The 27918-nt window shown below is 37.7% G+C and overlaps 1 protein-coding gene across 3 annotated transcripts in view; it reads left to right on the top strand.

Moving 5' to 3' along the window:
* Positions 1–26365, top strand: part of UACA (uveal autoantigen with coiled-coil domains and ankyrin repeats) — a 119976-nt gene extending 93611 nt beyond the window's left edge. For all 3 annotated transcript variants that reach the window (XM_036347567.1, XM_036347575.1, XM_036347583.1), the window contains 6 exons: positions 3192–3228; positions 4545–4597; positions 6774–9512; positions 11179–11331; positions 21131–21196; positions 24677–26365. In XM_036347567.1, coding sequence (XP_036203460.1) covers positions 3192–3228; positions 4545–4597; positions 6774–9512; positions 11179–11331; positions 21131–21196; positions 24677–24748 — 3120 coding nt within the window. In that variant the 3' untranslated portion in view covers positions 24749–26365. The remainder of the gene's footprint in view (positions 1–3191; positions 3229–4544; positions 4598–6773; positions 9513–11178; positions 11332–21130; positions 21197–24676) is intronic.
* Positions 26366–27918: the final 1553 nt, after the last annotated feature.

The raw sequence follows: 27918 nt of genomic DNA, 5'->3' as shown, positions 1-27918 counted from the left end.
AGTGGTCCAGTTTTATTTTTTTGCATGTATCTGTCCCATTTTCCCAACTCCATTTATTGAATAGACTGTCTTTACCTCATTGTATGTTCTTGCCTCCTTTCCATATATTAGTTGACTATGTAGGCATGGGTTTATTTCTGGGCTCTCTATTCTGTTTCCTTGCTTATTTTACTATTATAGTCTTGTATAATTTGATGTCAGGTAGCTCGTCACCTTCAACTTCTTCTTTCTCGAGATTACTGTAGCAATTCGGGATCTTTTGTGGTTCCATGTAAATTTTTGGATTATTTGTTGCAGTTCTGTGAAAAATGCCATTAGCATTTTGATGGGGATTGCATTGAATCTATAGATAGCTTTAGATGGTATGGACATTTTAATGATGTTAATTCTTCCTTTCTATTAGCACAGTATATGCTTCCATTTATTTTTATTTTCTTCAATTTCTTATAACCTTTTGAGTGCTGGCCTTTTACCTCCTTGGTTAACTTTATTTCTAGGTATTTTATTTTTTGATGCACTTGTAAGTGGGATTTTCTTAATTTCTCTTTCTGATAGTTCATTATTGGTAAATAAAAATGCAACCAATTTCTAAATATTTATTTTTGTCTTGCTATGTTACTGAATCATTTATCAGTTCTGGTAGTTTCTTGAAGGAATTTTTAGGGTTATCTATATACTAAGAGCCCAGCGTGCTATTCAAAATTGCGCAGCGCCGCCCACCCTTGAGTCACCTGTTGGGCCCTCAGCAGCCTCAACCGCTGTCATTCTGGCCCTGCCTCCCTCTCTGGCCCTTGAAGCAGTCACAGCCGCTGCTGATCAGGCCCTCCCCCAGCGCAGGCGTGCGAGGCCCCTGCCGCCCCGCCGCCAACGCTTCGGGTGCAACCTCCTCTTGTCCAGTCGACTGGTTATGGCTTCCTGGTTAATTAGCATATTTCTCTCTCTCTCTCTCTCTCTCTCTCTCTCTCTCTCTCTCTCTCTATATATATATATATATATATATATATAGCTAGTATCATGTCAGGTGCAAATAATGAAAGTTTTATTTCTTCCTTTCTAATTTGGGTGTCTTTCCAATTTATTGCTTTTTCTTGTCTGAGTGCTGTGACTAGGACTTCTAATACTATGCTGAATAAAAGTAATGAAAGTGGACATCTCTGTCTTGTTCCTTATCTTAAGGAAAATACTTTTAGCTTTTCCCCATTCAATATGATGTTAACTGTGGGTTTGTCATACATGGTCTTTATTATATTGAGGTATATTTCCTCTCTTCCCACTTTGCTGAGAACTTTTATCATAAAAGAATGCTAGATTTTATCAAATTCTTTTTCTGCATTTATTGATATGATCATGTGATTTTTATCCTTCATTTTGGTTATGTAGAGTGTCATGTTACTTGATTTGCAACTATTGAACCAACCTTGCATCCTAGAAACAAATCCCATTTGGTAATGGTGTATGATTTTTTTTATATATTGCTGGATATGATATGCTAATATATTGTTGAGGATCTTTGCATCTTTGTTCATCATGTATATTGTCTTATAATTTTTTTGTAATGTCTTTGGTTTAGAATTAGGATAATAATGGCTTCATTAAATGAGCTTGGGAGTCTTTCCATAGCTTGAATTTTTTGGAATAGTTTGAGAAGGGTAGGTGTTAATTCTTCTTTCAGTGTTTGGTAAATTCAAATGTGAAGTCATTTGGGGACTTTTGTTTGTTGGGATTTTTTTGATTATTGACTTGATTTTATTGGTTGTAATCAGTCTGTTCAAATTTTCTGTTTCTTCTTGATTCAGTCTTGGAAGATTGTATATTATTTGGAATTTAAAGATTTCTTCCAGATTGTCTAGTTTGTTGGCATATAATTAATTGTTCATACTGTTTTCTTATAATCCTTTATATTTCTGTGGTGTCAGTTGTACCTTCTCATTTCTGATTTTATTTGGGTTCTCTTTTGTTGGTGAGTCTGATGAATGGTTTATCAATTTTGTTTATCTTTTCAAAGAACCAGCACTTGGTTGCATTGATCTTTTGTGTTGTTTTTTTGAGACTGCACTTTGTTTATTTACACTCTGATCTTTATTATTTCCTTCCTTCTCACTTTGGGCTTTCTTCGTTCTTTTTCTAGTTTCTTTAGATGGAAGGTTAGATTGTTTATTTGACATTATTCTTGATTCTTGAGGTAGACCTGTATTGCTATGAATTACCCTCTTAGGACTGGCTGCCTCATGTTATTTGATTGGATGATTTAACCACTTACATTTAAAGTGATCATTGATAGGTATGAAGTTGTTGACATTGTATTATATTTACTTTTCTTTTTATCCTTATTTTTAAAGAAGTCCCATTAACATTTCTTGTAATACTTGTTTCTCTCTCTCTCTAAAAAAAAATCAAAAAGCATATCCTCAGGTGAGGATTTAAAAAATGGACCATTTTTATTGAGATCACCTATATCAGAGTTTGACCTACAGCTATTAGTATAATATACACAAATATACCAACATGAACTACATCTGCATATCTTCACTCTTGAAGGTATAATTTTTAAAATTTATATGCTAGATTCTTTGTATTTGGCTTACTTGAAAAAAGGAGCAATCCTAATACATTTTGATTCAGAGCATCTTAAGTTTCTTTATTTTCCTTTTCCTGTTGCATTGATGGGTTTATTACTGAGTGTAGGTCTTTGCCTCAATTTCATTTCCCGCTATCTGTCTCCTTTTGCTTTCAAGAGTAATGGGTATTCTATAAATTCTGAAAGAAGTTAACATTAATATTTCACAGTTAATGAGGTAGGATTCCCTTTCTGCTCCCAACAGTGTAAAGTAATATTGTACAAATGTGGCATTTCCTTCTTTGGAGAAAAAGAAGCAGCAAAGAATATGCATTGAAAGTTGTTTTAATTCATTTGGAGCTCACTTTTTTTTTCTTTTGAGCTATACAGTTTTTCCTTGAAACACTTTGCTTTTATTAAAATGCTTAGTGAAATAGTTCATTACCAACCTATCTCTCTAATTGTTGGTAGTGCTGTGTCTTTGTGGTTCTAGTAGAATAATTCTTAGGAGAAACAAGGAATGTTGAAAATGTGGTTTTAGTGACTACATGGTTTAGAGCTAAAGTAGATATAAAATATAACAAAATGAAGACGTATTCACCTAAAATGTTTTAATTTATACTTTTGATTTCAGAGTGATCATGTAGGATCAGGAAGTCATTTCAGTAACCGTAAGTATAAAAATGTAGATTCTCATTACAATTCACCAAGTTTGATCAAAGAAGAATGCTATGCCTATTTATTTTTGTCTAACTGTATATTCTACTCCTGCCGCTAAACGTTATCCAACTATTTGTGTGTTATACCTCAACACCTGGAACTATTATAGCCTCTAACATAAAATCTGATCATCTCTGAGGCACTGACTTTCCTTAGCCCCTGTTTTAAAAACTGTATATAATATGAATTACCAAATTTGCCTTGTTGGTTAATTGACATTTATCTTGTGATATTTGGGATTTGTTTTTTATGGAAGTAAACATAGTTTTCTGATTTGGAGAAATCTTTGGATATAGTCCCAATGCAGGTAATTTTAAAATTAGTTAGAAGTCCCGTAACAGTTACTTATTTTAAGACTATACTTAATCTTCACTTTTATGTATTTTTTTCAATTTTAAAGTTTCTCTAGAATATCTATTTTTTGCTTCCCATTGAATATTAATATTTATCCTGTAAATTGCAAGAACATTTTTATTTTGATTAATTATAAGATACATATTTTATAATGGTTACTAGAGGCCTGGTGCATGAATTCGTGCACAGGTGGGGCCCCTCGGCCTGGCTGGCGATCAGGCCGATCGGGGCTATCTTGCCCAGTCCCAATTGGGGCCAATTGATGGGGGCCAGCCAGCCAGGGGGAGGGACTGTGGGAGGTTGGCTGTGGGAGCACATTGACGACCAGGGGGAAGCTCCTGCATTGAGCTGCTGCCCTCTGGTGGTCAGTGCGTGTCATAGCGACTGGTTGACTGGTCATTTGATTGACCGGTCATAACCATCGCTTAGGCTTTTATATATATATAGATGTAGCTTTTTTAGTCAACAGTTTTTTATATATATATATCATTGATTTCAGAAAGGAAGGGAGAGGGAGAGAGATATAGAAACATCAGTGAGGAGAAAGAATCATTGATTGGCTACCTCCTGCATGCCCCCACACTGGGCATCAAGCCTGTAACCCCGGCATGTGCCCTAACCGGAAATCGAACTGGAACCTCCTGGTTCATAGGATGACACTCAACCACTGAGCCACACTGGTGGGGCACAGTGTTATATGGTTCTAAAAGGGAACTTACTATCTATTCAGAAGAATATGGATACTTCCCTGTGTACAAGGTAAAATATGAATATTTTAGAACAAGGATAATTTTATACTGTAACTCATACTTCTCTTCTGTTTGAAAAATAGAGGAGAGATACCACCAAATTAATACTTAGCCTACTTTGGTATGGATAATGAAGTTCATATCATTTATTTGTATTTATTTAGGAAAAGAAGATATGCTTCTTAAACAAGGTCAAATGTACATGACAGACTCACAGGTAATACTATTTTTTTAATTAAAAAATTTTTAAAATATTTCAGCCTTTTATAAAAGAGAACAAGTTGTATATTTACCAAGAATATATGCATTGGCTATGGTTTTCATCGTAAAAAAAGTAAGTTGGTCTTGCATTCTTAATTTTAATAAAAGTAGATATTGCTGTTTCTGGTGCCCCCTAGCGTGTTTTTGATAACAGTGGCTTAAATGAGAGATTTGAGTTACAACTTCATGGTCTTTACAGTAAGCCTGTATTACAGCAGATGGTTAACTCTTCATATTTTTCCATAAAAAAGGGAAGACAGGTATGAATAATTAAAAAGTCATTTGTTTTGACTTTGCAATATAATTTTCCTTGCTTTCAAATATGCTATGTTTTAGAAATTCTCCTCAAAACAAAGCTTCCACGAGAGAGTATTGTCTGATTTTCTTACTTGTTTATCTGTTCCTCACTTTTAGTTTGCAGTAGAAACAAGGTTTACATTCCTAGTACGTCCTATGGACTGTAGAACTGATAAATATTTGAGCTTCAAAGACCTTTTTACATGCCTTCATCTGTGGGCAGAGTGAATTAGTGTACATGATGTCTAAGATCATCTTAAGCTGGAAACTTTCTAAGATTTTAAGTTGAGAGAATGGATATTAGTCAACTGAATAGTACTGAAGTAGATTAGGTAATATTTAACCATAATAAAATAAGTATGGGAATTATGAAGCTGTGTAAATAACTTGTTGGTAAATTATAGTAGTCTCAGTCTAAATAATTAGTAAGTTGAATGATAATGAGAAGCAAACTGAGGTTGGGAAATTATTTCATATTGTTAATTTTCTTCTTGATCCAGGAGAAGGCAGTGTAGATTGAACTAACAATACTAAAATAGTGGAATGTACTCATAGCACATCGCTTTTTATCAATGAACTAGAGGCCCGGTGCATGAAATTCATGCATGGGGGGTTGAGGGGTGTCCCTCAGCCTGGCCTGTACCCTCTCCAATCCGGGACCCCTTGAGGGATGTCCAATGGCTGGTTTAGGATCGGGCCTAAACCGGCCGTCGGACTCCCTCTCACAATCTGGGACTGCTGGCTCCTAACTGCTTGCCTGCCTGATTGCCCCTAACCACTTCTGCCTGCCAGCCTGATCGTCCCCTGACCCCTCTCCTGCCTGCCTGATTGATACCTAACTGCTCCCCTGATTGTCTTATCGCATCCAACTGCCCTCCCCTGCCAGCCCGATTGCCACCAACTGTCCTCCCCTGCTGGCCTGGTCACCCCACGCAGCCTGCTGTTTGGTCATCCCTCACTTAACCCCCCTCCTGGCCTTGTCCTCCCAAGCAGCCTGCTGTTTGGTCATTACTGTGATGGTGCCCCGGACAATTTGCGTATTCCTCTATTATTAGTATAGATTAGTACTTGTAAAGAGTCCTTATTGTAATTGGCAGTATGGGAAAAAATACAAATAAGTTTAATCTTTCATGATTATATATTCTGTTATTTATGAACTGTTTCACTGAGTTTAATTATGTTTCTTTTTTGTCAACACTTAATAGAAGGAACAAGATGTTAATCAAATTTTATAGTAAGATTATATGCAAAGTTCTAATTTATCTCTCTATTTCAGAGAAGAAAACTTGTGGGCTTTTTGGGGGGTTGATTAACATCATTCTCTTGACCACTCTCACACTAGCTAGGTTTATTTTGGTGGTATTTTTATAATTTAAGAACCTTACATTGCAGTTAACAATGAGGGTACTCAGAAGTCAGATATTTTATTAGAAACTAATATCACTTTTCTTCAGGGGTTCTGATGGCTTCAGAATTTGAAGTTCTATGCACACAATGTGCCATAAAACATAGCAGTAATAAATGTGTTTTGTCTGAGTTGATATTCATGTGTGGGGTAGGTATTGTGAATGGGAAAAGAGAAAATAGTCTCCAGAGGCCACAACTGTTTTCTTTCTTCTGCTAGAAGTACACTTATGTGAATAGACTTTCAAAATGTCACTGTGTAAGTGTGTATTTGGGAATCATACCCAGAACTGTTTTCTTACTTCACAAATCAGTCCTATATTTTTCCAAAATACTAGTCTGAAACCCTTTGACTGCTGATGATGTGGGTACTTTATAAGTATCTTCTTTAGGCTTTTGTGATTGATATCTTTTTGTTTTCCTTTTTTCAGTGTACTTCCACAGGTGTGCCAGCTCATATGCAAAGCAGATCTATGTTACGACCACTGGAGCTGTCCTTACCAAATCAAACTTCATATTCTGAAAACGAAATTTTAAAGAAAGAGTTAGAAACAATGAGAACTTTCTGTGAATCAGCAAAACAGGACCGACTCAAGCTCCAAAATGAACTGGCTCACAAGGTGGCTGAGTGCAAAGCATTAGCATTAGAATGTGAAAGGGTCAAGGAGGACTCAGATGAACAGATAAAGCAATTAGAAGATGCATTAAAAGATGTGCAGAAGAGAATGTATGAGTCAGAAGGGAAAGTTAAACAAATGCAGACTCATTTTCTTGCCCTTAAAGAGCATCTTACAAGTGAAGCAGCTTCAGGGAATCACAGGCTAATGGAGGAACTGAAGGATCAGTTGAAAGACATGAAAGCAAAGTATGAAGGCGCTTCAGCAGAAGTGGGAAAATTAAGAAACCAAATCAAACAAAATGAGATGTTAGTAGAAGAGTTTAAGCGGGATGAAGGCAAGCTGGTAGAAGAAAATAAGCGACTGCAGAAGGAATTCAGTATGTGTGAAATGGAGCGAGAGAAGAAAGGGAGAAGGGTCACAGAGATGGAAGGCCAGTTAAAAGAATTGTTAGCAAAGTTGGCCCTTTCCATTCCAAAAGAAAAATTTGAAAACATGAAGAGCTTATTATCGAATGAAGTAAATGAGAAGGCAAAAAAATTAGTTGATATGGAAAGAGAATATGAAAAATCTCTTAGTGAAATTAAACAGTTAAAGCGAGAGCTTGAGAATTTTAAGGCTAAGATTTCTCAGCATGTCAAACCAGAGGAACATGAGCAGCTCAAGAGCAGATTAGAACAAAAGTCAGGAGAACTTGGGAAGAAGGTCACTGAGTTAATATCTAAAAATCAGACCTTACAAAAGGAAATCGAAAAGGCTAATCTGGATAATAAACTCCTCAACCAGCAAGTACATAACTTAACAATTGAAATGAAAAATCATTACATTCCTTTAAAAGTAAGTGAAGAAATGAAAAAGTCACATGATGTAATTATTGGTGATTTGAATAAAAAGCTTTTAGATGTAACAGAAAAATACACAGAAAAGAAGTTGGAAATGGAGAAATTGCTGATGGAAAATGACAATTTAAATAAAAATGTTAACCGCCTGGAAACTGTGTTCATACCTCCTGAGAAACATGAAAAAGAGATGATGATGCTGAAGTCCAATATAGTTGAACTTAAAAAACAGCTCTCTGAACTTAATAAGAAATGTGGTGAAGACCAAGAGAAAGTATATTCACTCATGTCTGAAAACACCAACTTGAAAAAGACTATGAGTAATCAGTATGTACCAGTTAAAACCCACGAAGAGATTAAAACTGCACTAAGTAGTACATTAGATAAAACTAACAGAGAATTGTTAGATGTGAAGAAAAAATTTGAACATGTAAATAAAGAACTTGTGAAAATAAAAGATGAGAATGAAATATTAAGAAGAAACCTGGAAAATACTCAAAACCAAATGAAAGCTGAGTACATCAGCCTAAGAGAGCATGAGGAAAAGGTGAGTGCTGTCAGTAAGAGCATGAGAAATGTACAGGAGAATAGTGCAGAAATACTGGCCAACTACAAGAAAGGCCAAGAAGAGATTGTGACACTGCATGCTGAAATTGAAGCCCAGAAAAAGGAACTTGACACGATACAAGAATGCATTAAAGTAAAATATGCTCCAATTGCCAGCTTTGAAGAGTGTGAGAAAAAATTTAAGACAATAGAGAAAGAACTAAAAGAACAGTTATCAGAGCAGACACAAAAGTATAATGTCAGGGACGAAGAGACCAAGAAGTGCAAACAAGAGAATGACAAGTTAAAGGAGGAGATTTTCACTCTTCAGAAGGATTTAAGGGACAAGAATGTTCTCATAGAGAATTCTCATGAAATGGAAAGAGCATTAAACAGAAAAACAGAAGAGCTGAACAGACAGTTAAAAGACCTGTTACAGAAATACACGGAGGTAAAGAATGAGAAGGAGAAGCTAGTAGAAGAAAATGCCAAACAGACTTCTGACATCCTTACAGCACAGACACTTTTGCAAAAGCAGTATGTCCCATCGGAACAGGCAGAGGCCCTGGAAAAATCTCTTAATGGCACAATTGATACTCTAAGGGAAGAATTGAAGAATAAGCAAAGGTGTTATGAGGAGGAGCAGCAGACAGTGACCAAGCTGCATCAGCTGCTGGAAAACCAAAAGAACTCTTCTGTGTCCCTGGCAAAGCATTTGCAAATGAAGGAAGCATTTGAGAAAGAAGTTGGAATTATAAAAGCTACCTTGCGAGCCAAAGAAGAAGAAAACCGAAACAAAACTGAAGAAATCTCCAAACTTCAGTCAGAGGTTCAGAATAGTAAACAAGCATTAAAAAAATTAGAGACAAGAGAGGTAGTTGATATGTCTAAATATAAAGCAACAAAAAGTGATTTGGAGACACAGATTTCCAACTTAAATGAAAAGTTGGCCAATCTGAATAAAAAGTATGAAGAAGTATGTGAGGAGGTTTTGCATGCCAAAAAGAAGGGACTGTCTGCAAAAGGTGATAAAGAATTACTACATTTTAGCATTGAGCAAGAAATCAAGGATCAGCAGGAGCGATGCGATAAGTCCTTATCAACAATCACAGAGTTGCAGACAAGAATACAGGAATCTGCTAAGCAAATTGAAGCAAAAGATAATAAGGTAGGCCCTGAGTCATCTTCGTGGCTTTGCATTGGAAACCCCAGAGCAGAACAGAGCAGTATTTTAGCATCCTACGGACAGGTTTACAAAAGCATAGTGGCCATTAAATGCTACCTTTCTGTTTGACTACTGATGAGCGAAAAATTTCAGAATTGGAAAAAAAAAATAGTATAGTTACACAAAAATGAAAAGCATTTTGTTTCCTCAGCTGGTACAGCCAAGAATTGAGGAAATATGGGGAGATTCAAGGTTCATGTATCTCATAATGAATCCAGTGGGTTTGGGGTACTTGAAGAATGCTGAAGAGGGGAGGGAAAAAGCTATGTTTCTGGCCTGCAAGAAACCAAGGATGGTAGGGAACACCCCAAACTTAATCTTGGCACTCACCCATATCAACACGCCAAACTCTCCAGTTGGCTGTACATTCTGTCCCCATATCTTTCAACAGACTGGTTACCTTGCCCAGAATGTGCTGCCCTCCTTTGTACTGAGTCAAATTCTGTTAATTTCTTAATTCTCATGTCAGGGCTTGTCCTCTTTCCCAAATCCTTCCCTGTCCAATCTAGTCCACAGTAAACTCTTCCTCTTCAAAAATACATGTTTTGTTTTGGCTTTGCCATCCTCTTAAAACATATATGTTACAATGTCAGAATTATGTGGTTGATCTTGCCAACCAGTTTTTAGGAGAAAAACTGAAATTTACCTTTTCTTATCATTCATTCTCATGTTATAATTTGCATGATAGGTGCTCAACAATATTTGCAGAACTGAGAGTTGCATGAAGTGTTTACTATGAAGATGAGAAATCAGGGACACTGAGTGCAGTTTTATCAGCTCAGCAAATAATTGTTAAATGCCTTCTGCATGCCAGGTGCTATGCTCAGTGCTTGGGACACAGCAATGAGTGAAAGTAGACACAGCCCCAGCCCTCCTCAGTGTAGAGATGTAGGTACTGATACCTCTGCTCAGATGATCCAGACTTTAAATGGTTAATGGAAGGTAGTTGTATATATAATTATATATCATTATAATAGCAAGTTATTAATATCTAGTTATAATTGTTGCCATTAATTGAGCATGTACTGTGTAACAGGCATATCTTTATGATAGCATTTGATTTTTTTAACTATGAAAAATTTTCCCTCTTTCACTGTTAATGAAATTAAGGTTTAGAAAAAGAAAGGAAATGAGCCAAGCTCACACAGCTCATAAACATCAGATCTAATTTAAAGGCTTAAAGCCTGTGCTCTTCCCACTGTTCTAAACAGCCTCCCTATTTTCCCCTCTTTAAGACAAAGGAGTCTAAAATCATATGTTCTTGAAAGGAACAGGACACGTAAGTTAATGTTAGATATACATGAGCCACTATTTTTTTTTTTAACTTTTCAACTTTGTTGGAAAGAATCTCCTCTACCTTTCTATATTTCAGATGACCTGGAATATAGTCTATCTAACTTTATAGGTACTTGTGTGTTATCTAAAAATAAGACTGGGGTTACACTCAAATCTTAGGATATACCCATATTCATTCTTAATTTTGTAATGCTTTTGTAAGGAATTCCTGAGAGAAATATAATTGTAAATAATATTGTATATACTGTGTAAAAATGTTCATTGTAAATGAGTAATACATGTTTTTCCCACAACTTCTTTCTTTTTTTATAAGATAACTGAGCTGCTTAATGATGTAGAAAGACTAAAACAGGCACTGAATGGCCTTTCACAGCTCACCTATACGAGTGGGAGTCCCAGCAAGAGACAGAGCCAGCTGATCGACACTCTGCAGCAGCAAGTGCGGTCCTTGCAGCAGCAGCTGACTGTAAGTACCCCAGGCCCGCAGGGCTTCATGCTGCTGTATGCAGGGTCATGTTAGCTTGTCTGTTTATAAAAGCTTCTTTAGAAATCAGATTGATTTGTGGCTGTGTTCAGACCAAGAAGGTAATCTTTTTTGCTAAAAGTTACTTTCACTAGTGGTATAATATACCTTATTTAGTGCCTACAACATGCCAGGCACTATATTACATATTTTACATACTTTAAACTTTATCTTCATCAAAATCTTTAAAGTTTTATTCCCCCATTTAACATCCTTATTAAGGAAACAAAGATGAAAATACTCAATGCCTGGGGTCATACAGCTAGGCTTTAATCCTGAGATTCGCTGATTCCAAATCTGGTAACTGCAGCACACTCTCTAAAGTAATGGTCCACTAAATTAAAGGGAGTTTTTAAATAATCTTCTCTTTATGAGTAAAGATAGACATTCCTGTGGTTTTATGCTCTATATCATTATATATTAAAATAAAATATCTGGATATGTATATCCATATAGGTACCTATATCCTTATAAATACCTATATGGATATTTATATCTCCTTTATTTATTAAAGGAAATGTCTGGATTTAAAAGCTGAAGATGGGAGCTCAGTTCTAAATCCTGCCATTTAAAAGCAAGTGATATGAGCCCTAGCTGATTTGGCTCAGTGGATAGAGTGTTGGCCTGCGGACTGAAGGGTCCTGGGTTCGATTCCAGTCAAGGGAACATGCCGGGGTTGCGGGCTTGATCCCCAATGTGGGGTGTATAGGAGGCAGCCAATCAATGATTCTCATCATTGATGTTTCTATCTATCTCTCCATCTTCCTTCCTCTCTGAAATCAATAAAAATATATTTTAAAATATAATAATAAAAGCAAGTGACATGAAACATTTCCCTTAACACTTGGCTTCTTCTTTTTTTTAATTTTTTAATTTTTATTTTTTTATTTTATTGCTTAAAGTATTACAAAGGGTATTACATATGTGTCCATTTTTTCCCCCCCTGCCCTAGACAGTCCCCTAGCGTCCCCTATCCCCCAGTGTCTTATGTCCATTGGTTATGCTTATATGCATGCATACAAGTCCTTTGGTTGATCTCTTACCCCCCTACCTCCTGCCCCCCAACCCTCCCCGGCCTTCCCGCTGCAGTTTGACAATCTGTTTGAGGCAGCTCTGCCTCTGTATCTATTATTGTTCAAAAGTTTATAATGGTCTCTATTATCCATGAATGAGTGAGATCATGTGGTATTTTTCCTTCATTGACTGGCTTACTTCACTTAGCATAATGCTCTCCAGTTCCATCCATGCTGTTGCAAATGGTAAGAGTTCCTTCCTTTTTAGAGCAGCATAGTATTCCATCGTGTAGATGTACCACAGTTTTCTAATCCATTCATCTACTGATGGGCACTTAGGCTGTTTCCAGATCTTAGCTATGGTGAATTGTGCTGCTATGAACATAGAGGTGCATATATCCTTTCTGATTGGTGTTTCTGGTTTCTTGGGATATATTCCTAGAAGTGGGATCACAGGGTCAAATGGGAGTTCCATTTTCAGTTTTTTGAGGAAACTCCATACTGTCTTCCATAGTGGCTGCACCAGTCTGCATTCCCACCAGCAGTGCACAAGTGTTCCTTTTTCTCCACATCCTCTCCAGCACTTGTCGTTTGTTGATTTGTTGATGATAGCCATTCTGACAGGTGTGAGATGGTACCTCATTGTTGTTTTGATTTGCATCTCTCGGATGATTAGTGAATTTGAGCATGTTTTCATATGTCTCTTGGCTTTCTGAATGTCCTCTTTTGAAAGGTGTCTATTTAGGTCCTTTGCCCATTTTTTGATTGGATTGTTTATCTTCCTTTTGTTAAGTTGTATGAGTTCCCTATAAATGTTGGAGATTAGGCCCTTATCAGATATGACATTGGCAAATATATTTTCCCACACAGTGGGTTTTCTCGTTGTTTTGTTGATGGTTTCTTTTGCTGTGCAGAAGCTTTTTATTTTGATGTAGTCCCATTTGTTCATTTTCTCTTTAGTTTCAAGTGCCCTAGGAGCTGTATCAGTGAAGAAGTTGCTTCGGCATATGTCTGAGATTTTGTTGCCTTTGGATTCTTCTAGAATTTTTATGGTTTCCTGTCGTACATTTAAGTCCTTTATCCATTTTGAGTTTATTTTTGTGTATGGTGTAAGTTGGTGGTCTAGTTTCATTTTCTTGCATATATCCGTCCAATTTTCCCAACACCATTTATTGAAGAGACTATCTTGGCTCCATTGTATGTTCTTGCCTCCTTTGTCAAATATTAATTGAGCATATTGGTTCGGGCCGATTTCTGGGCTCTCTATTCTATTCCATTGATCTATATGCCTATTCTTGTGCCAGTACCAGGCAGTTTTGAGAACAGTGGCTTTGTAATACATCTTGATATCTGGTATTGAGATCCCACCTACTTTGTTCTTTTTCAGGATTGCTGCAGCTATTTGGCGTCTTTTTTTATTCCAGATGAATTTTTGGAGAGTTCGTTCTAGATCTATGAAGTGTGCCATTGGTATTTTAATGGGAAGTGCGTTGAATTTATAGATTGCTTTGGGTAGTATGGACATTTTAATGATGTTGATTCTACCAATCCATGAACACGGTATGTTCTTCCATCTGTTTATATCTTCCTCTATATCTTTTTTCAACGTCCTGTAGTTTTCTGAGTAGAGGTCTTTTACCTCTTTAGTTAAGTTTATTCCTAGGTAGCTTAGTTTTTTTGGTGCGATGGTAAACAGGGTTGTTTTTATAATCTCTCTTTCTGAAAGTTCACTATTGGTGTATAGAAATGCCTCAGATTTCTTGGGGTTAATTTTGTATCCTGCTACATTGCCAAATTCATGTATTAAGTCTAGTAGCTTTTTGATGGAGTCTCTAGGGTTTTGTATGTATAATATCATGTTGTCTGCAAATAAGGACAGTTTTACTTCCTCTTTTCCAATTTGGATGCCTTTTATTTCTTCTTCTTGCCTAATTACAATGGCTAACACTTCCAGTACTATGTTGAACAGGAGTGGTGAGAGGGGGCATCCCTGTCTTGTTCCTGTTCTTAGGGGAAATGGTGTTTTTGTCCATAGAGTATGATGCTGGCTGTGGGCCTGTCACATATGGCTTTTATTATGTTGAGGTATGATCCTTCTACTCCCGCCTTACTGAGAGTTTTTTATCAAAAATGGGTGTTGAATTTTGTCAAATGCTTTTTCTGCATCAATTGATATGACCATGTGGTTTTTTTCTTTCAATTTGTTTATGTGATGTATCACATTTATTGATTTGCGGATATTGTACCATCCTTGCATCCCTGGGATAAATCTTACTTGGTCATGGTGTATGATTTTTCTGATGTACTGCTGGATCCGATTTGCTAAGATTTTGTTGAGGATTTTGGCATCTATGTTCATGAGGGATATTGGCCTGTAATTCTCTTTCATTGTGTTGTCTTTACCTGGTTTTGGTATTAGGGTGATGCTGGCTTCATAGAATGAGCTTGGAAGTGTTCCTTCCTCTTGGATTTTTTGTAGTAGTCTGAGGAGGATAGGTTTTAGTTCTTCCTTGAATGTTTGGTAAAACTCCCCTGTGAAGCCGTCTGGTCCTGGGCTTTTGTTTGCTGGAAGCTTTTTGATGACTGCTTCAATTTCTTCCATAGTTATTGGCCTGTTGAGATTTTTAGATTCTTCCTGATTGAGTTTTGGAATGTTGTATTTTTCTAGGAATTTGTCCATTTCCTCCAGGTTGTCTAGTTTGTTGGAGTAGAGCTGTCCATAGTATTTTTTAACAATCATTTGTATTTCTGTGGGGTCTGTTGTTATTTCGCCTCTATCGTTTCTGATTTTGTTTATTTGGGTCCTCTCTCTTTGCTTCTTGGTGAGTCTGGCTAGAGGTTTGTCAATCTTGTTTATCCTTTCAAAGAACCAGCTCTTGGTTTCATTGATTTTCTGTATTGTTTTTTTGGTCTCTATGTCATTTATTTCTGCTCTAATCTTTATTATCTGCTTCCTTCTGCTCACTCTGGGGTTTTCTTGTTGCTCTCTTTCTAATTCTTTGAGATGTAGAGTTAGATGATTTACTACCATTTTTTCTTGTTTTTTGAGATAGGCCTGTAGAGCTATAAACTTTCCTCTCAGGACTGCTTTCATTGTGTCCCATAGGTTTTGGATTGTTGTGTTTTCATTGTCATTAGTTTCCAGGATGTTTTTAATTTCTTCTTTGATTTCATTGGTAACCCAATCAATATTTAATAGCATGCTATTCAGCTTCCAGGTGTTTGAGTATTTTGGGTTGTTTTTATTGTAGTTTATTTCTAATATTATGCCATCGTGGTCTGCAAAGATGCTTTTTATGATTTCAATCTTCTTGAATTTGGGGATACTTTGCTTGTGACCCAGTATATGCTCTATTTTTGAATATGTCTTATGAGCATTTGAGTAGAATGTATATTCCCTGGCTTTGGGGTGAAATGTTCTGAAGATGTCTATTAAGTCCATCTGATCTAGTGAGTCATTTAGGATTGCTGTATCTTTGCTGATTGTTTGTCTAGAGGGCTTATCCAGTGCCGTCAGTGGTGTATTAAAGTCCCCTACTATGATTGTATTGTTGTCGATCTCTCCTTTGATATCTTCCAGGAGTTTTTTCATGAATTTGGGTGCTCCTGCATTGGGTGCATATATGTTTACCAGGGTTATATCTTCTTGTTGTATTGATCCCTTTAGTATTATGAAGTGGCCTTCCTTATCTCTTATGGCCTTCACTTTGAAGTCTATTTTGTCCGATATAAGTATTGCTACCCCAGCTTTCTTTTCCTTTCCATTTGCCTGAAAGATATTTTTCCATCCTTTCACTTTCAGTCTATGTGAGTCCCTTCTAATGAGGGGGGTTTCTTGTAGACAGCAGATGTATGGGTCATGTTTTTTTAATCCATTCAGCCACTCGATGTCTTTTGGTTGGAGCATTTGGTCCATTTACCTTTAAAGTTATTATTGAAAGGTACTTGTTTGTAGCCATTTCTTTTTGTGTGTGGCTGTTTTCTTTCTGAGCTTTTTGTTTCTTCTTTTTATACCAGTCCCTTTAGCATTCCTTGCATTGCTGGCTTGGTGGTGATAAACTCCCTTAGCCTTTTTTTGTCTGTGAAGCTTCTTATTTCCCCTTCAAGTTTGAATGATAGCCTTGCTGGATAGAGTATTCTTGGATTCAGTCCTTTGCTTTGCATCACTTTGTAAATTTCCGTCCATTCTTTTCTGGCCTGATGTGTTTCTGTTGAGAAATCATTTGATAATCTAGCGGGAGATCCCTTGTATGTAACTTTCCGTCTCTCTCTTGCAGCCTGTAAGATTCTCTCTTTGTCCTGAACATTTGCCATGGTAATTATGATGTGTCTTGGTGTGGGTCTTTTCGGGTTCACCTTGTTTGGGACTCTCTGGGCTTGTGTGACTTTTTTCTTCCCCACCTCAGGGAAGTTTTTTGATATTATTTCTTCGAATAGGTTTTCTAATCCTTGTTCATCTTTCTGTTGTTCTGGCACCCCTATTATTCGTATGTTGTTTCGTTTCATGTTCTCCCTAAGCTCCCTTAGGCTCTCCTCCTGTCTTTTAATTTTTTTCTCCAATTGCAGTACAGTTTGGGTGTGTTTTGCTTCCTCGTCTTCTAATTCACTAATTCGGTCCTCTGCTTCTCCTAGTCTACTGTTGATACTTTCAATGGTGTTTTTCATTGCAGCTATATCACTCTTCATTTCTTCTTGGGTCTTACTTAAGTTGTTGATTTTTTCATCTGTTTCTTCTTGCTTCTTGCAGAGGTTGTCGATTTTTTCCTCCATCCGGTTTATGCACTCTAGGACCCTTATTCTGAATTCTTTTTCTGTCATGTTGCATGCCTCTGTATTACTTAGCTGCTTTTCTGGAGAGTCCTCCTTCTCTTTCCTTTGGGGGTTTCTTTGTCTACCCATGTTTGATCTCACTGACATATCTAGACGTTGAGTCGTTCAGTGGCTGCTCCCTGGGTGGCAGTGACTCCTTGGTCTGTGGTTGCTCTTCGGGCGGTTGCGGTAGCAGCTGCTCTTCAGTTGGCAGCAGCTCCTCTGGTGGGTGCTGTTCACAGCTGTAGTGTCTCTTCTGGCTGGTGGGGGGAGGTTTCACGTACAGCTGCTGTTCCTCAGCAGAGGGTGTGGTGCTCAGGAGGCTGCTGTTGCTTGGATCTGCTGCGTTGATTTAAAGGCACAAAATACAACACAACAAGGCACCACGTACCAGGCACTAAACACAAATATATTCACGATATTAATAACCCCAAATAAAGGTGACTGCCCGAATTAAGAGAATTAGGGGATAAGGAAGAAGGAAGATAAAAGAGAAAAAAGAAAAGAAAAGTAGGAACCAAAAAAAGGAGTGCAAAAATGAAATTGGGAAAAAGGAGGGGGGGGAAATAAAAGCGAGAAAAGAAAAGAAAAAAAAGAGTGAAAAGAGAGAATGAAGTGGAAGAGGGGAAGAGACTTTTTATATGAGGAGAATATTCCTATAGAACCGCCACTAATCCCAACAAATTCCAGCAACAGCTCCCTGGAGATGGATGCAAACTAGAAACAACCAATAATATAATGATGAAAATAGAATGGAGAACATTAATCCCAAAATAAAATAAAGAGAAAATAAAATGGCACTTTAAAAAATTGTAAAATGGTAGCAGTAATAATACTGGTTAAAAATAAGAAGGTAGTAATTAAAAGGGTAAAATCAGGTGATGGAAAAAGAAGAAGGATGAAAGAAAAGAGAAAAGAAAAAAGAAAAAAAATAGAAGAAAAAAAAGGAAAAAAAATTGGTTTCTTAGTTAAAAGGTGAAAAAAGAAACAAACAAATTGCAGTAGTGAAGGTCCTTCGGTTCTTCTATTCTTCAGTCTGGCTCGCCTTTAGTCCTGCCAGGTATTCAGGAAAGTGTTGAGTTTCCCTGCGATACACTGTTCCTCTGTGTTGTAAACCACAGTCCTTATTTTAAAGCAGGCCGTATTTGTTTCCCAGACTGCCTTATTTTGTGTTTAGCAAAGAGTCAGTTTGTGGCTCAGCCTCTGGGTGGCAGTGTTCTGGGGTTGGCCTCTGAGGCTATAGGGCATCTCTATCGCACTTAAAAGTGATTTGGAGAGGTCAACTATCCAGAGCGGGTTCCTTAATAGTTACCCGCCCTTTGTTGTTGCTGGGATTGAAAATCCCTCTATAGGCCTGACCCTGTTAACTCTCAGGGACTGATCAGATTATTTTAATCCTTGATCTCTATCAGGGTGGAATCTGGGTGTGGCTGTGCTCCTTGCCTGGGAGCTGGGGGGAGGAGTCTCACTCTCTGGAGAGAATGGCTGCCCCAGTCCTGGGCTCAAGAGTGTCTCAGCGCTCAATTCGCTGCCACCTCTCCCGGCCCCCCTTCTCTCCCCAGTCTCTCCCCAGATTCCACTCCTCCACACCCTCTCCCTCTCTTCAGCACAGGTGAGTGTCTATATCCGAAATGTCCCATGAACAGGATTCAGTGAGAACAAACAAACAAACGCTGTCCGCGGAGACGGGGAAGGCTTGGTTCCTGTAAGCAGTTCTCTTACCGGCACTGCATGGTCTGGTCAGCTCTTCAGGCTGCCCCCTTTAGGCTCAGTCCTCCGTGATCACAGAACCCAGCTCTCAAATCCCCCAGCGGCGCCAGGAATCCCGCGGATCTCCTTTCCCCAGTCAGGGGCTGTGCCTGTCCCAAGGGACGCAGCTGTCTGCCACGCGGTCTCCCTCCGACCCTCTGGGCTCAGAGGTCTGGCAAACTTTCCTGCCCAAATCCCTGGGTTTTTTTTTTTTGGTTTTTTTTTTTTACCTTTCCAGGGGAGTTCTGCCCTTCCCGGCTGCAAACCGTCTCACCAGCTGAGCAATTTCGCCAATTCGGGGTGGGTGTTATTAGTTTCAGCTGCTCACTCCATTTGCTCCGGGACACGACCTGGGACGCGTCTGCCTATATCGCCGCCATCCTGGCTCTTTTCTCCCGTCAACACTTGGCTTCTTCATCCATAATTGGATAATTAAAAACTGATTACTTGTTTGTTTGCTTTTTAATTGAACGAGCTAATATAATATGCATGGAAATGCTAAGTAAAACATAGCATAATCAAATGTGAATTGTTGCTAATATTTTCCTATTCTATAGGTATTTGTTATGAATTGTTTTTGAATAGAAGAAAGTTGTGTGTTTTTTTTAAGTTTCCATTTTTATAACACTATTGGCCTATAGCAGTTTGTCAGAATTGCTTATTTGGATCTTATCAAAGGGATATGGTAGTCTCTTGAGTAATTGGAAGTATTTATTATTAACTAGAAGCTCAGCGTGCGAAATCACACAGCCCCGCCCACTTGCGGCCTCGAGCACACCCAGCCCTGCCCACCCGTGCTGGTCGTTGGTCGTTACAGCGTTAGGGCCACAGGCCTTTTATAATATAGATTATGTTCATTACACAATGCTAAACTCTGCCAGGGACAAAGAAAGCATACAGTTCTTGTCCCGAGGAGTTATGGGTAGTTATGAGGCAAAATATAGATGCAACAAAAGTAAAATAACATGGCAAAATTACCAAATATAGACTTGTGAATACAGTCCCAGATTCTAAGTGATAATTAAATCCCAGGAAGGAAAGATTACTGGTATGGTAGGAGCTAATTTAAAAAAGGAAAGGACTAACTGGCCTGAACTTGTAAGGTAGGTGGTGTTTGAGAGGAAAACACAATCTTCCAGGCAAAGGCAATAGTGTGAAGCAGCCATGGAGGTGGAATGCAAGTGGCATGCCCCAGGCAGTGCAAGGCCCATCAACCTGGCTAGTACCAGGAGCTATCTTTACAGCCAAATCGTGGAGACTGTTGAAAACCAAGCGGATGAATTTGGATTCTCTCTTGTATGTACTGAGGTGACACCCAAGATTTTTAAGCCAAAAGGATATGAGGAAAGAGCTGTCTCTACCTTCAAAGCTTGATAGGGAGTCAGATTTAGAGATGGGGACAAGATGAGAAGCTTTTGTAGTCATCTAAAGTATAAGTTGATAAGTGTCTGGATTATTTTGTGACATTAGTTGTCACCTAAGAAAATCATTTCATGTGACCTAGGATAAGTAGAATTGCTTTCACTATCAATATTCCCACACATTCATGAGAAAAGTTCATACTATTTGTGGGAAACTGTTTATTGCCTTCACTATCTGATAAGCATAGACAGAGCACTCCCCGAAACACCCCTGAAGGCTGGGTGCCTTTGAAGCCCTAGCAAAGCCCGGAGCTAGGCGCCACCTCTGTTTGTCCAGACAGTGGTAGCTGAAACTACTCCCCCATTTATTATTATGTAAATCCTTGCTGATGGGCTAGTCTGCCTGTTGCAGGGGGTCACCTGCCTAGGGCTATGCTATGGGGGCATCCCAGATCAATAAAAGGTTGGAGCGGCCTGAGCACAGAGAGAAGTCCTTCGGGACTTGCCGCCTGGTCCCCCAATATTGCAAAATTATCTCGTGTCTTTTTCTCTCATTTGCTGTGCGGCTCCTCTTTCAGATACCGAACCCTACTCCACTCGAGTCGTGGAAGGAAACACTCAACACTATTGTTATGCTGTGAAATTTGCATGTGGTCGGTCCAAGGTGGTTTGTTACAAAAAGCATCAGGTGCATTTTAACAATACTGCTGTTTTGTAGCCTCAAGCCCAAAGACAGCAGTATCATGAGCCTCATGTGTTTGAAAACAGGAATGCTGACATTCTGCTCTGCCCTTCTTCCTACATTTCTAGGATGCCCACAGACAGCACCAAGAAGTAATTGCAATTTATCGGACACACCTTCTTAGTGCTGCACAGGTAAAGAACTGTTTCTCCTTTGGAAAGGATATTATTTTAGAGAAAATAAATTTTTCATGTTCAAGTAAATTTATGTGAAAATCATGTTTAAAGTAATTGAACCCCATATGCTTATTTAAAAACAATTGTGTTTCTTTTAATCATGGCTTGCATATCTCCCAGAGAAATTTACAAAGCTATATGGCAACACACCATCTTAAACTTAATGTTATCTCCATCTGCTTGTCACTCATTTTATAGACAGTTTGGCAACATATGATGGCAGCACACATTGATGCTACTGCTAGCTGAGATGATGCCTTGACAGCCACACATGGCTGTCACCGAAAAAGGAGAGTGGAAAAGATGTCATTGTTTCTTGGTAGCTTAGGAGTATTTCTTTGAAATGTAAAGAACACTATAAAAGTACAAAAATGACGAGTAAGGTGTGCACAGAATTTGTAATAATTTAAGGGAAAAAGTTGGTTCTGTTAGAAGATTATCAATAATATTTATTTATTGAGCCTTAAACTCAGTCAAGTATAAGATTAAGAATTTCCTTCTTTGCCCTAACCAGTTTGGCTCAGTGGATAGAACGTGGGCCTGCGGACTGAAAGGTCCCAGATTCGATTCCGTTCAAGGGCATGTACCTTGGTTGCAGGCACATCCCCAGTAGGGGGTGTGCAGGAGGCAGCTGATGGATGTTTCTCTCTCATCGATGTTTCTAACTCTCTATTCCTCTCCCTTCCTCTCTGTAAAAAATCAATAAAATAAAATAAATTAAATAATAAAATAAATAAAATAAAATAGAATGCCCTTCTTTAGATGTGTAATGAGAAAGCTGTTGTTGGGTGTTTTTTTTTTAAATAAATCACACCAAGAAAATGTTTAATATATGAAGGATGTTATGTTTAATGTTCTGCAGAAACCTTATGATCAGCATCTCCAAAGTTCTCAGAATAGATTTTTCAGGAAGATGTCCTAAAGGAGACAATATTAGAATAGCAAGTGAGATATAAGAGGATTGTTTACGATTTGAAGTGTGTCAGGCTGCATGGTTAAAAGAAAAAGCATAGCTTGTTGAGAGAAAACTTTAAAGAAAGTTCTTTTTTTAAAAAAGAACTAGGTAAAATAATCAAAAGGAAGAAACTATGATATCAAATTCTTAATATAAAAAAGCTGGCCTGTTCTATAAGAGATGAATGGGAAACCAACGGAAAAGAATGAATCGGTATGATGAAAGAAAATATCTTGGGCTACTTTTTTTTTTGAGTAGGTAAAAGATAGGCCGGGATTGGGAAGTATATTGCAGTTATTAGAGAACACTGTTGAGGCACCATGAATGGGAAGTTTAGGAGGGGAAATAGTAGAAGAGTATAGATCTGTATTAGAGAGGGTGAGGAACTCACTCAGCTCTGATATTGGCCAACGGAGGAAGAGTGTGCTTTCCCGAATGACACTGTAAACTAACAAACTTTTCAACTTTGAATGTATGCTTCTGAAATTATTTTCTACTGACTCCTAATTAAACATAACAAAAGCAGTTGGCATCTGAAATAGTCTTGCCGTCTGGCATCATAAAGTTAACTAAGAAATTCAGTTTAGTCAACTATGGATAATGTTTGAAATTTAAACATCCTGCTGTTATAGAAACAAATTTCAGAAAGAAAATTTTTTGTATAAATAGGAAGCGTTATGCTGAAACCTATTCAAGTGTTCCAGCAAAGAAAAAGAAGGGGGAGCTGTAATAAGCCCACCACATTGACTTGCATTTATTCAACCCTCTTGCCCTCTTTTTAAGTTTAAAGTGTTTCTTTCTAAATATGAATGGCTAATGTTTGTGTATAAAGATCTCAACCTCACCAGTAATGGGGAAAATGCAAATAGCAAGAAGATACCATTTTTCACTATTGGGATTGGCAGATATTAACTGAGATGGTGGACTATAACATTGGTCTGGGTGTTGTGGGAAATGGGCATTTATACCCTGTTGGTAGGAGTGTAAATTGTTATAATCTCTATAGAAGAAAATTTTATAGTACTTAGCAAAATTGAAAATTGAGCTTGCTTTCGACCCATCAATTTGTCTTCTAGGAATCTGCTAAGATTGGAAACACCTTTAAGTGCTCATTATTGGGGGAATGGGTAAAGAAATTATGATTCATCCACACAGTGGGATATTCTATATAATAAAAGAGAAACATGTAAATTGACCATCCCTCTGCTACGCTCACCAGCCAATCAGGAGTGAGTATGCAAATTAACCCGCCAGCTTTGTCGGGTTAATTTGCATACACAGGCGCCGGGCGGAGAGCAGAGAGGGAGAGCTTGGCAGATTGGGAGGCCATGGGACGGAGACAGAGCAGGAAGGGAAAACCAAGATCGTGGGGAACACCAGGAATTCTGGTAATAGTAGTTTTGGTGGCAGACGGATCTCCTAGACATTAGAGCAAAGTGAGCCTGGAGCAAGTTACTGTTGTGGTGGGAAATGGAGGGAAAGCAAAGTGAGAGACAAGTAAAATCAGAGTGTCTAGAAAAATTAAAGGGAAGATATCCTAAAACTTCCAGGAAATCTCCACCAATGAAGCAAAGAAAAAAAAAATGCCTCTATTATTCTGTGAGCAACAAACCAAACTGATTTGGGGTCTCAGACAATTCATTCATATGATTGCAAAGTCAGACAGAAACTCCCGGATTGGAGAGGGCTCCCCTGAGGGCTCCCCTGAGGGCTCCCAGATTGGAGATGGTGCAGGTCAGGCTGAGAGACCCCCCACACCCCCCAGTGCACGAATGTCGTGCACCAGGCCTCTAGTTATATAATATTTTTAAATAGTTAGGCATATAACTTAGGATAGATTTCTATGACACTAGGTGAAAAGGCAAGTTGAAAAATTATATGTATGATTTTATTTACGTAAAATATGGGGGTTTTTCATTAATTACTTCTCTCGTTTTTTAAAAAAAACTCAACAGGAGCAAAAATAAAAATTTCCTTGTAGATTACTTTGCTCATTTATAACTCATACTGTCCCTTATTATCCGAGCTATTATAGGAGAGATGTGTGCCCATCTGTTTTCTAATAATAGATGTTAAGAGCAACTGGTGAGCGCTACGGTTTTTTAAAATATTATCATTATTATTATTGTTATTATTATTATTATTATTATTTCAATCTTCACCTGAGTACATGCTTAGAGAGAAAAAGGAAGAGAGAGAAGGGGTGTAGGGGAGAGAGAAACATCAATTGGCTGCTTTTCGTAAGTGATTCCACCCAGTTATGTGCCCTTTCAGTGCACAGGATGACACTCAACTAACTGAGCCACTCTGGCTGGGCGGTGAGCACTACTTTTAAATTGAGTTTTAAAAATTCCAATGTATTTTCCAATAAATCCTTCAGGCTATAACCAAGGTAGTGAGGATTTGGCCTTTGTCTTTAGTAAGAATTATTGTGTAAATAAAGATGACATAAAATATTTCTCTTCTTTCTTCTTTGTCTCAAGGGTCACATGGATGAAGATGTGCAGGCGGCCTTACTCCAGATTATACAGATGCGGCAGGGGCTTGTGTGCTAGTAGTCGGTGCTGACCCGCCAGTGTCTGCCTCGCCAGCTGGTGCTGAACGTTCTGTTGCAATTGCATGGCCTTTCTGGGCCTTCCTGTTCTAGTATAAATGAAATAAAATGTATTTTTTTTTTCCATCAGTAGGTTTTAAAAACTTAGATGAATATATTACTGAGGTTTTTCAGTCTCAATTCAAATCTTATATTCCATATATGTTAATTTTACAGTTAGGCAAACAGCATAACACTTTGCCTTGGACTGGCCACATACTTTTAAACTGTGGAGTCCCTAATAACACATGAGCCATCTGAATGGGTTGAAGAGGGGTTAGGCTGAAAAATTGTTTAAAGATTTCTCTCAGAGAAATTGATTTGGTCAATGGCCACTTTAAATTGATCAAAAGATCTTTCAGATCTTTGGTCTGAGCCATGAGACCCAATGCAGTTTCAAGGAATGCATTATAACTTGGCTGGCCAAGTTGTGTTTTTTATTGAAGTAACTTAATGATTGCCTTTGACTTCTTTTGGAGGTACAATTTTTTCTTCTTCTTTACACTAGTAACTTTTATGCCTTTTAAAATAATTCTTTTTCATGCTGGTTTGCAGTGCTAAATTACATTTAGATTAAGAACAGGCCAGGGTGGACTATATCAGGAATTTATAATAAAATTGCCTCATAATTTCCACAACAGTATCTTAATTTTCATTGTGATGACTTTTCTTCCTTCAATATTTAGAGAAGTATAAATGCTATGCTAGATTTTTCAGTGTCGAAAAATTTAGACTTTTTTAGTTACTTTGACATTTGCTACTATAGTAACCAAGCACTCATTATACATGCATCCTCCAAATGTTTGTACTTATTTATAGGAAAATTGCACTAATGAGGTTAATAATGTGAAATGCAGCTTTCTTGCAAAATTAGCATGAGAGAATTGGTTTTAGAAAACAAGTCTTTAAGATTTTAGACAAAAATGCAATAATATAGTAAACTTTAAGAATATAAATAGTGAGAAAATAATAAAATTGGACATGTTTATAGTAAATAGTCTGTTGTAGCCAACCATTTTTATTAACTACATCTCATTAGACAGTTTATATGTTTTGTTATTTTTATTAATTTTATCATTGAAATTGAAAATTACTAATTTGACTGTTAGCAAATAAACTGAACAAATTATTTCCACCAACATTTTTTAAATTGCAAAATGTGCCTTAGCAATAATAATCTTTGAACATCCTCAATCAGACTTTTGATCCCATTTTTGTATAATAACAAGGACACATGACTATCAAAATAGCTTTTCCCACCAAAGAAGAAGTCCTCGTATTTCTTAGTGTAGAAACAACAGTGAAAAGTCAGAATTGGATTTATTCTTAATTCTCTAGGTAGACATACACAGTTTACATAAGCAATATAAAAAGGAATGTTCTTTTTATATTTAATATGTTCTACAGCATGGGTTCTGTTTCATGAGTATTAATGTCACCTACTGAAGCTCTGGAGTGGAGAAAGTTCTTAACTGAATAGTTACATTTTAGTGCTGTATTTTCCATACTAGGGGTGAGAAGGGAACCTTATGTATATTTTATTTTGTCTTCAGCCATCAATAAAATGTTTTCTGTGAAATAATGTTTTGAGCATCTTTTTAAGTAAACAAGTCCATTTGCTCTCCTTAGAGAATTTGGTGTAGAGAGCAATGGTTTCCAAAGAACAGATGGTGATATCCATCTTCAGTTACTATGTAGAATAAAGGGAGTTTCAAGTAACCTTGAATTCATCCCATCCTCTTATTCACCTTTCAATATCAAAGGCAGAGACTGCATTTACAATACTGAAGGCTAAAGTTTTTAGATAGTAAACAAGTGGAACATAGATAATGAGTGACGCTGGCGTCTGCTGTCCTGTGTTCAGAAAGACGATGGGGGCTGAACTTCTGGCCAGGAGGAAGGATGCTGGTTGCTGTCTAAGAAGTGAGTGCGCTCTAAAAGAATCACTGCAATCCTGTGGGAGTGCAGTCCTTTGTAAAAGCTTTATTACTATTCCATTGTATAGCCCTTTTTTTCCACTCCTGATTCATCAGAAAAGCTCATTCCTTTTGACAGAGGATCTGTGTTACAAAGAACTATTAACATAAAATCAAATATTCATCTAATGAACATCTTAAATTTTCATATTATAGTCACTAATCACTTGCTATACCTGTGCTGTCCTATAACTAGTTTAACCTTTTGTATGGCTTGTTTTTTGTTTTAACCTTTTGGTCCCAACCAAACGTTATATAATTCAAGATGTTCTGTTATTCTAAATGCATGGGATTATTTCTGCTTAAAAAATCTTGCAGCTTTAGAACATGAGCACTTGTTTCCTCCAGTGTTATCAGCTGTCTGCTAACAAGGACCTAAACATGTTCTCAGACACACGCTTCTTACCTATCTGAAGAGCCCATGTTCTTGATTCACTTGTTTCAAAGTATACAGAATAGGGCAGAGTTTTAAATGAACTGTTGGTGTCCATGATGACTGCTTACACTGGTGCCTAGCATTAGCTAGCAGGAGTTGCAAGCATCTTTTGATGTCTGCTTCACAGTGGAGGAAAATGACTTCTTACTGCCTCTTTATTTTCCTCATCACTGGATTCTTCAACCTTATGATCTTTTTTCCTCTTACATGGTCTGTGCATCAAAGTAATGGCACTACCTCTGGCTCTAAAATAAGGATTGAAAGAGGGTTGCCTGTGATGAGCATGCAGAGTGTGGTTGCACATGTCTGGCAGAGAAAAGGAGCCTAGACCTTACTCTTGGCTACTAAATATTTTGAATAATTTTTCCTTTTTTCAGAAAGGAAAAAACAAATGGCACCATAAAATATATCATGTACAGACTACACCATGCACAAAATACAAAATGAAAAAAATGGGAATTCCTGCTCTTGTTTCATTCAATGTCCTTGACCAAACTGGATCTGACATTTGTTGTTGGAAATTCTTTCCCATGTTTTAGACCTTGGCTATTTGAAACAGCCTCTCTGGGTAGATATTAATCTGCTTCTTAGCATAGCTTCTGTTTCTTATTGCACACTAGAGGCCTGGTGCACGAAATAAGTGCGGGGGGTTGGGGAGGGCGGTTCCTTAGCCCGGCCTGCACCTTCTCACAATGTGGGACCCCTTGGGGGATATCCAAC

Source organism: Myotis myotis, unplaced genomic scaffold (genome assembly GCF_014108235.1).
Source record: "Myotis myotis isolate mMyoMyo1 unplaced genomic scaffold, mMyoMyo1.p scaffold_m19_p_1, whole genome shotgun sequence".
Lineage (NCBI taxonomy): Eukaryota > Metazoa > Chordata > Mammalia > Chiroptera > Vespertilionidae > Myotis > Myotis myotis.
Note: the sequence above shows the minus strand (reverse complement) of the source record. Positions and strands in the feature narration are given on the sequence as shown.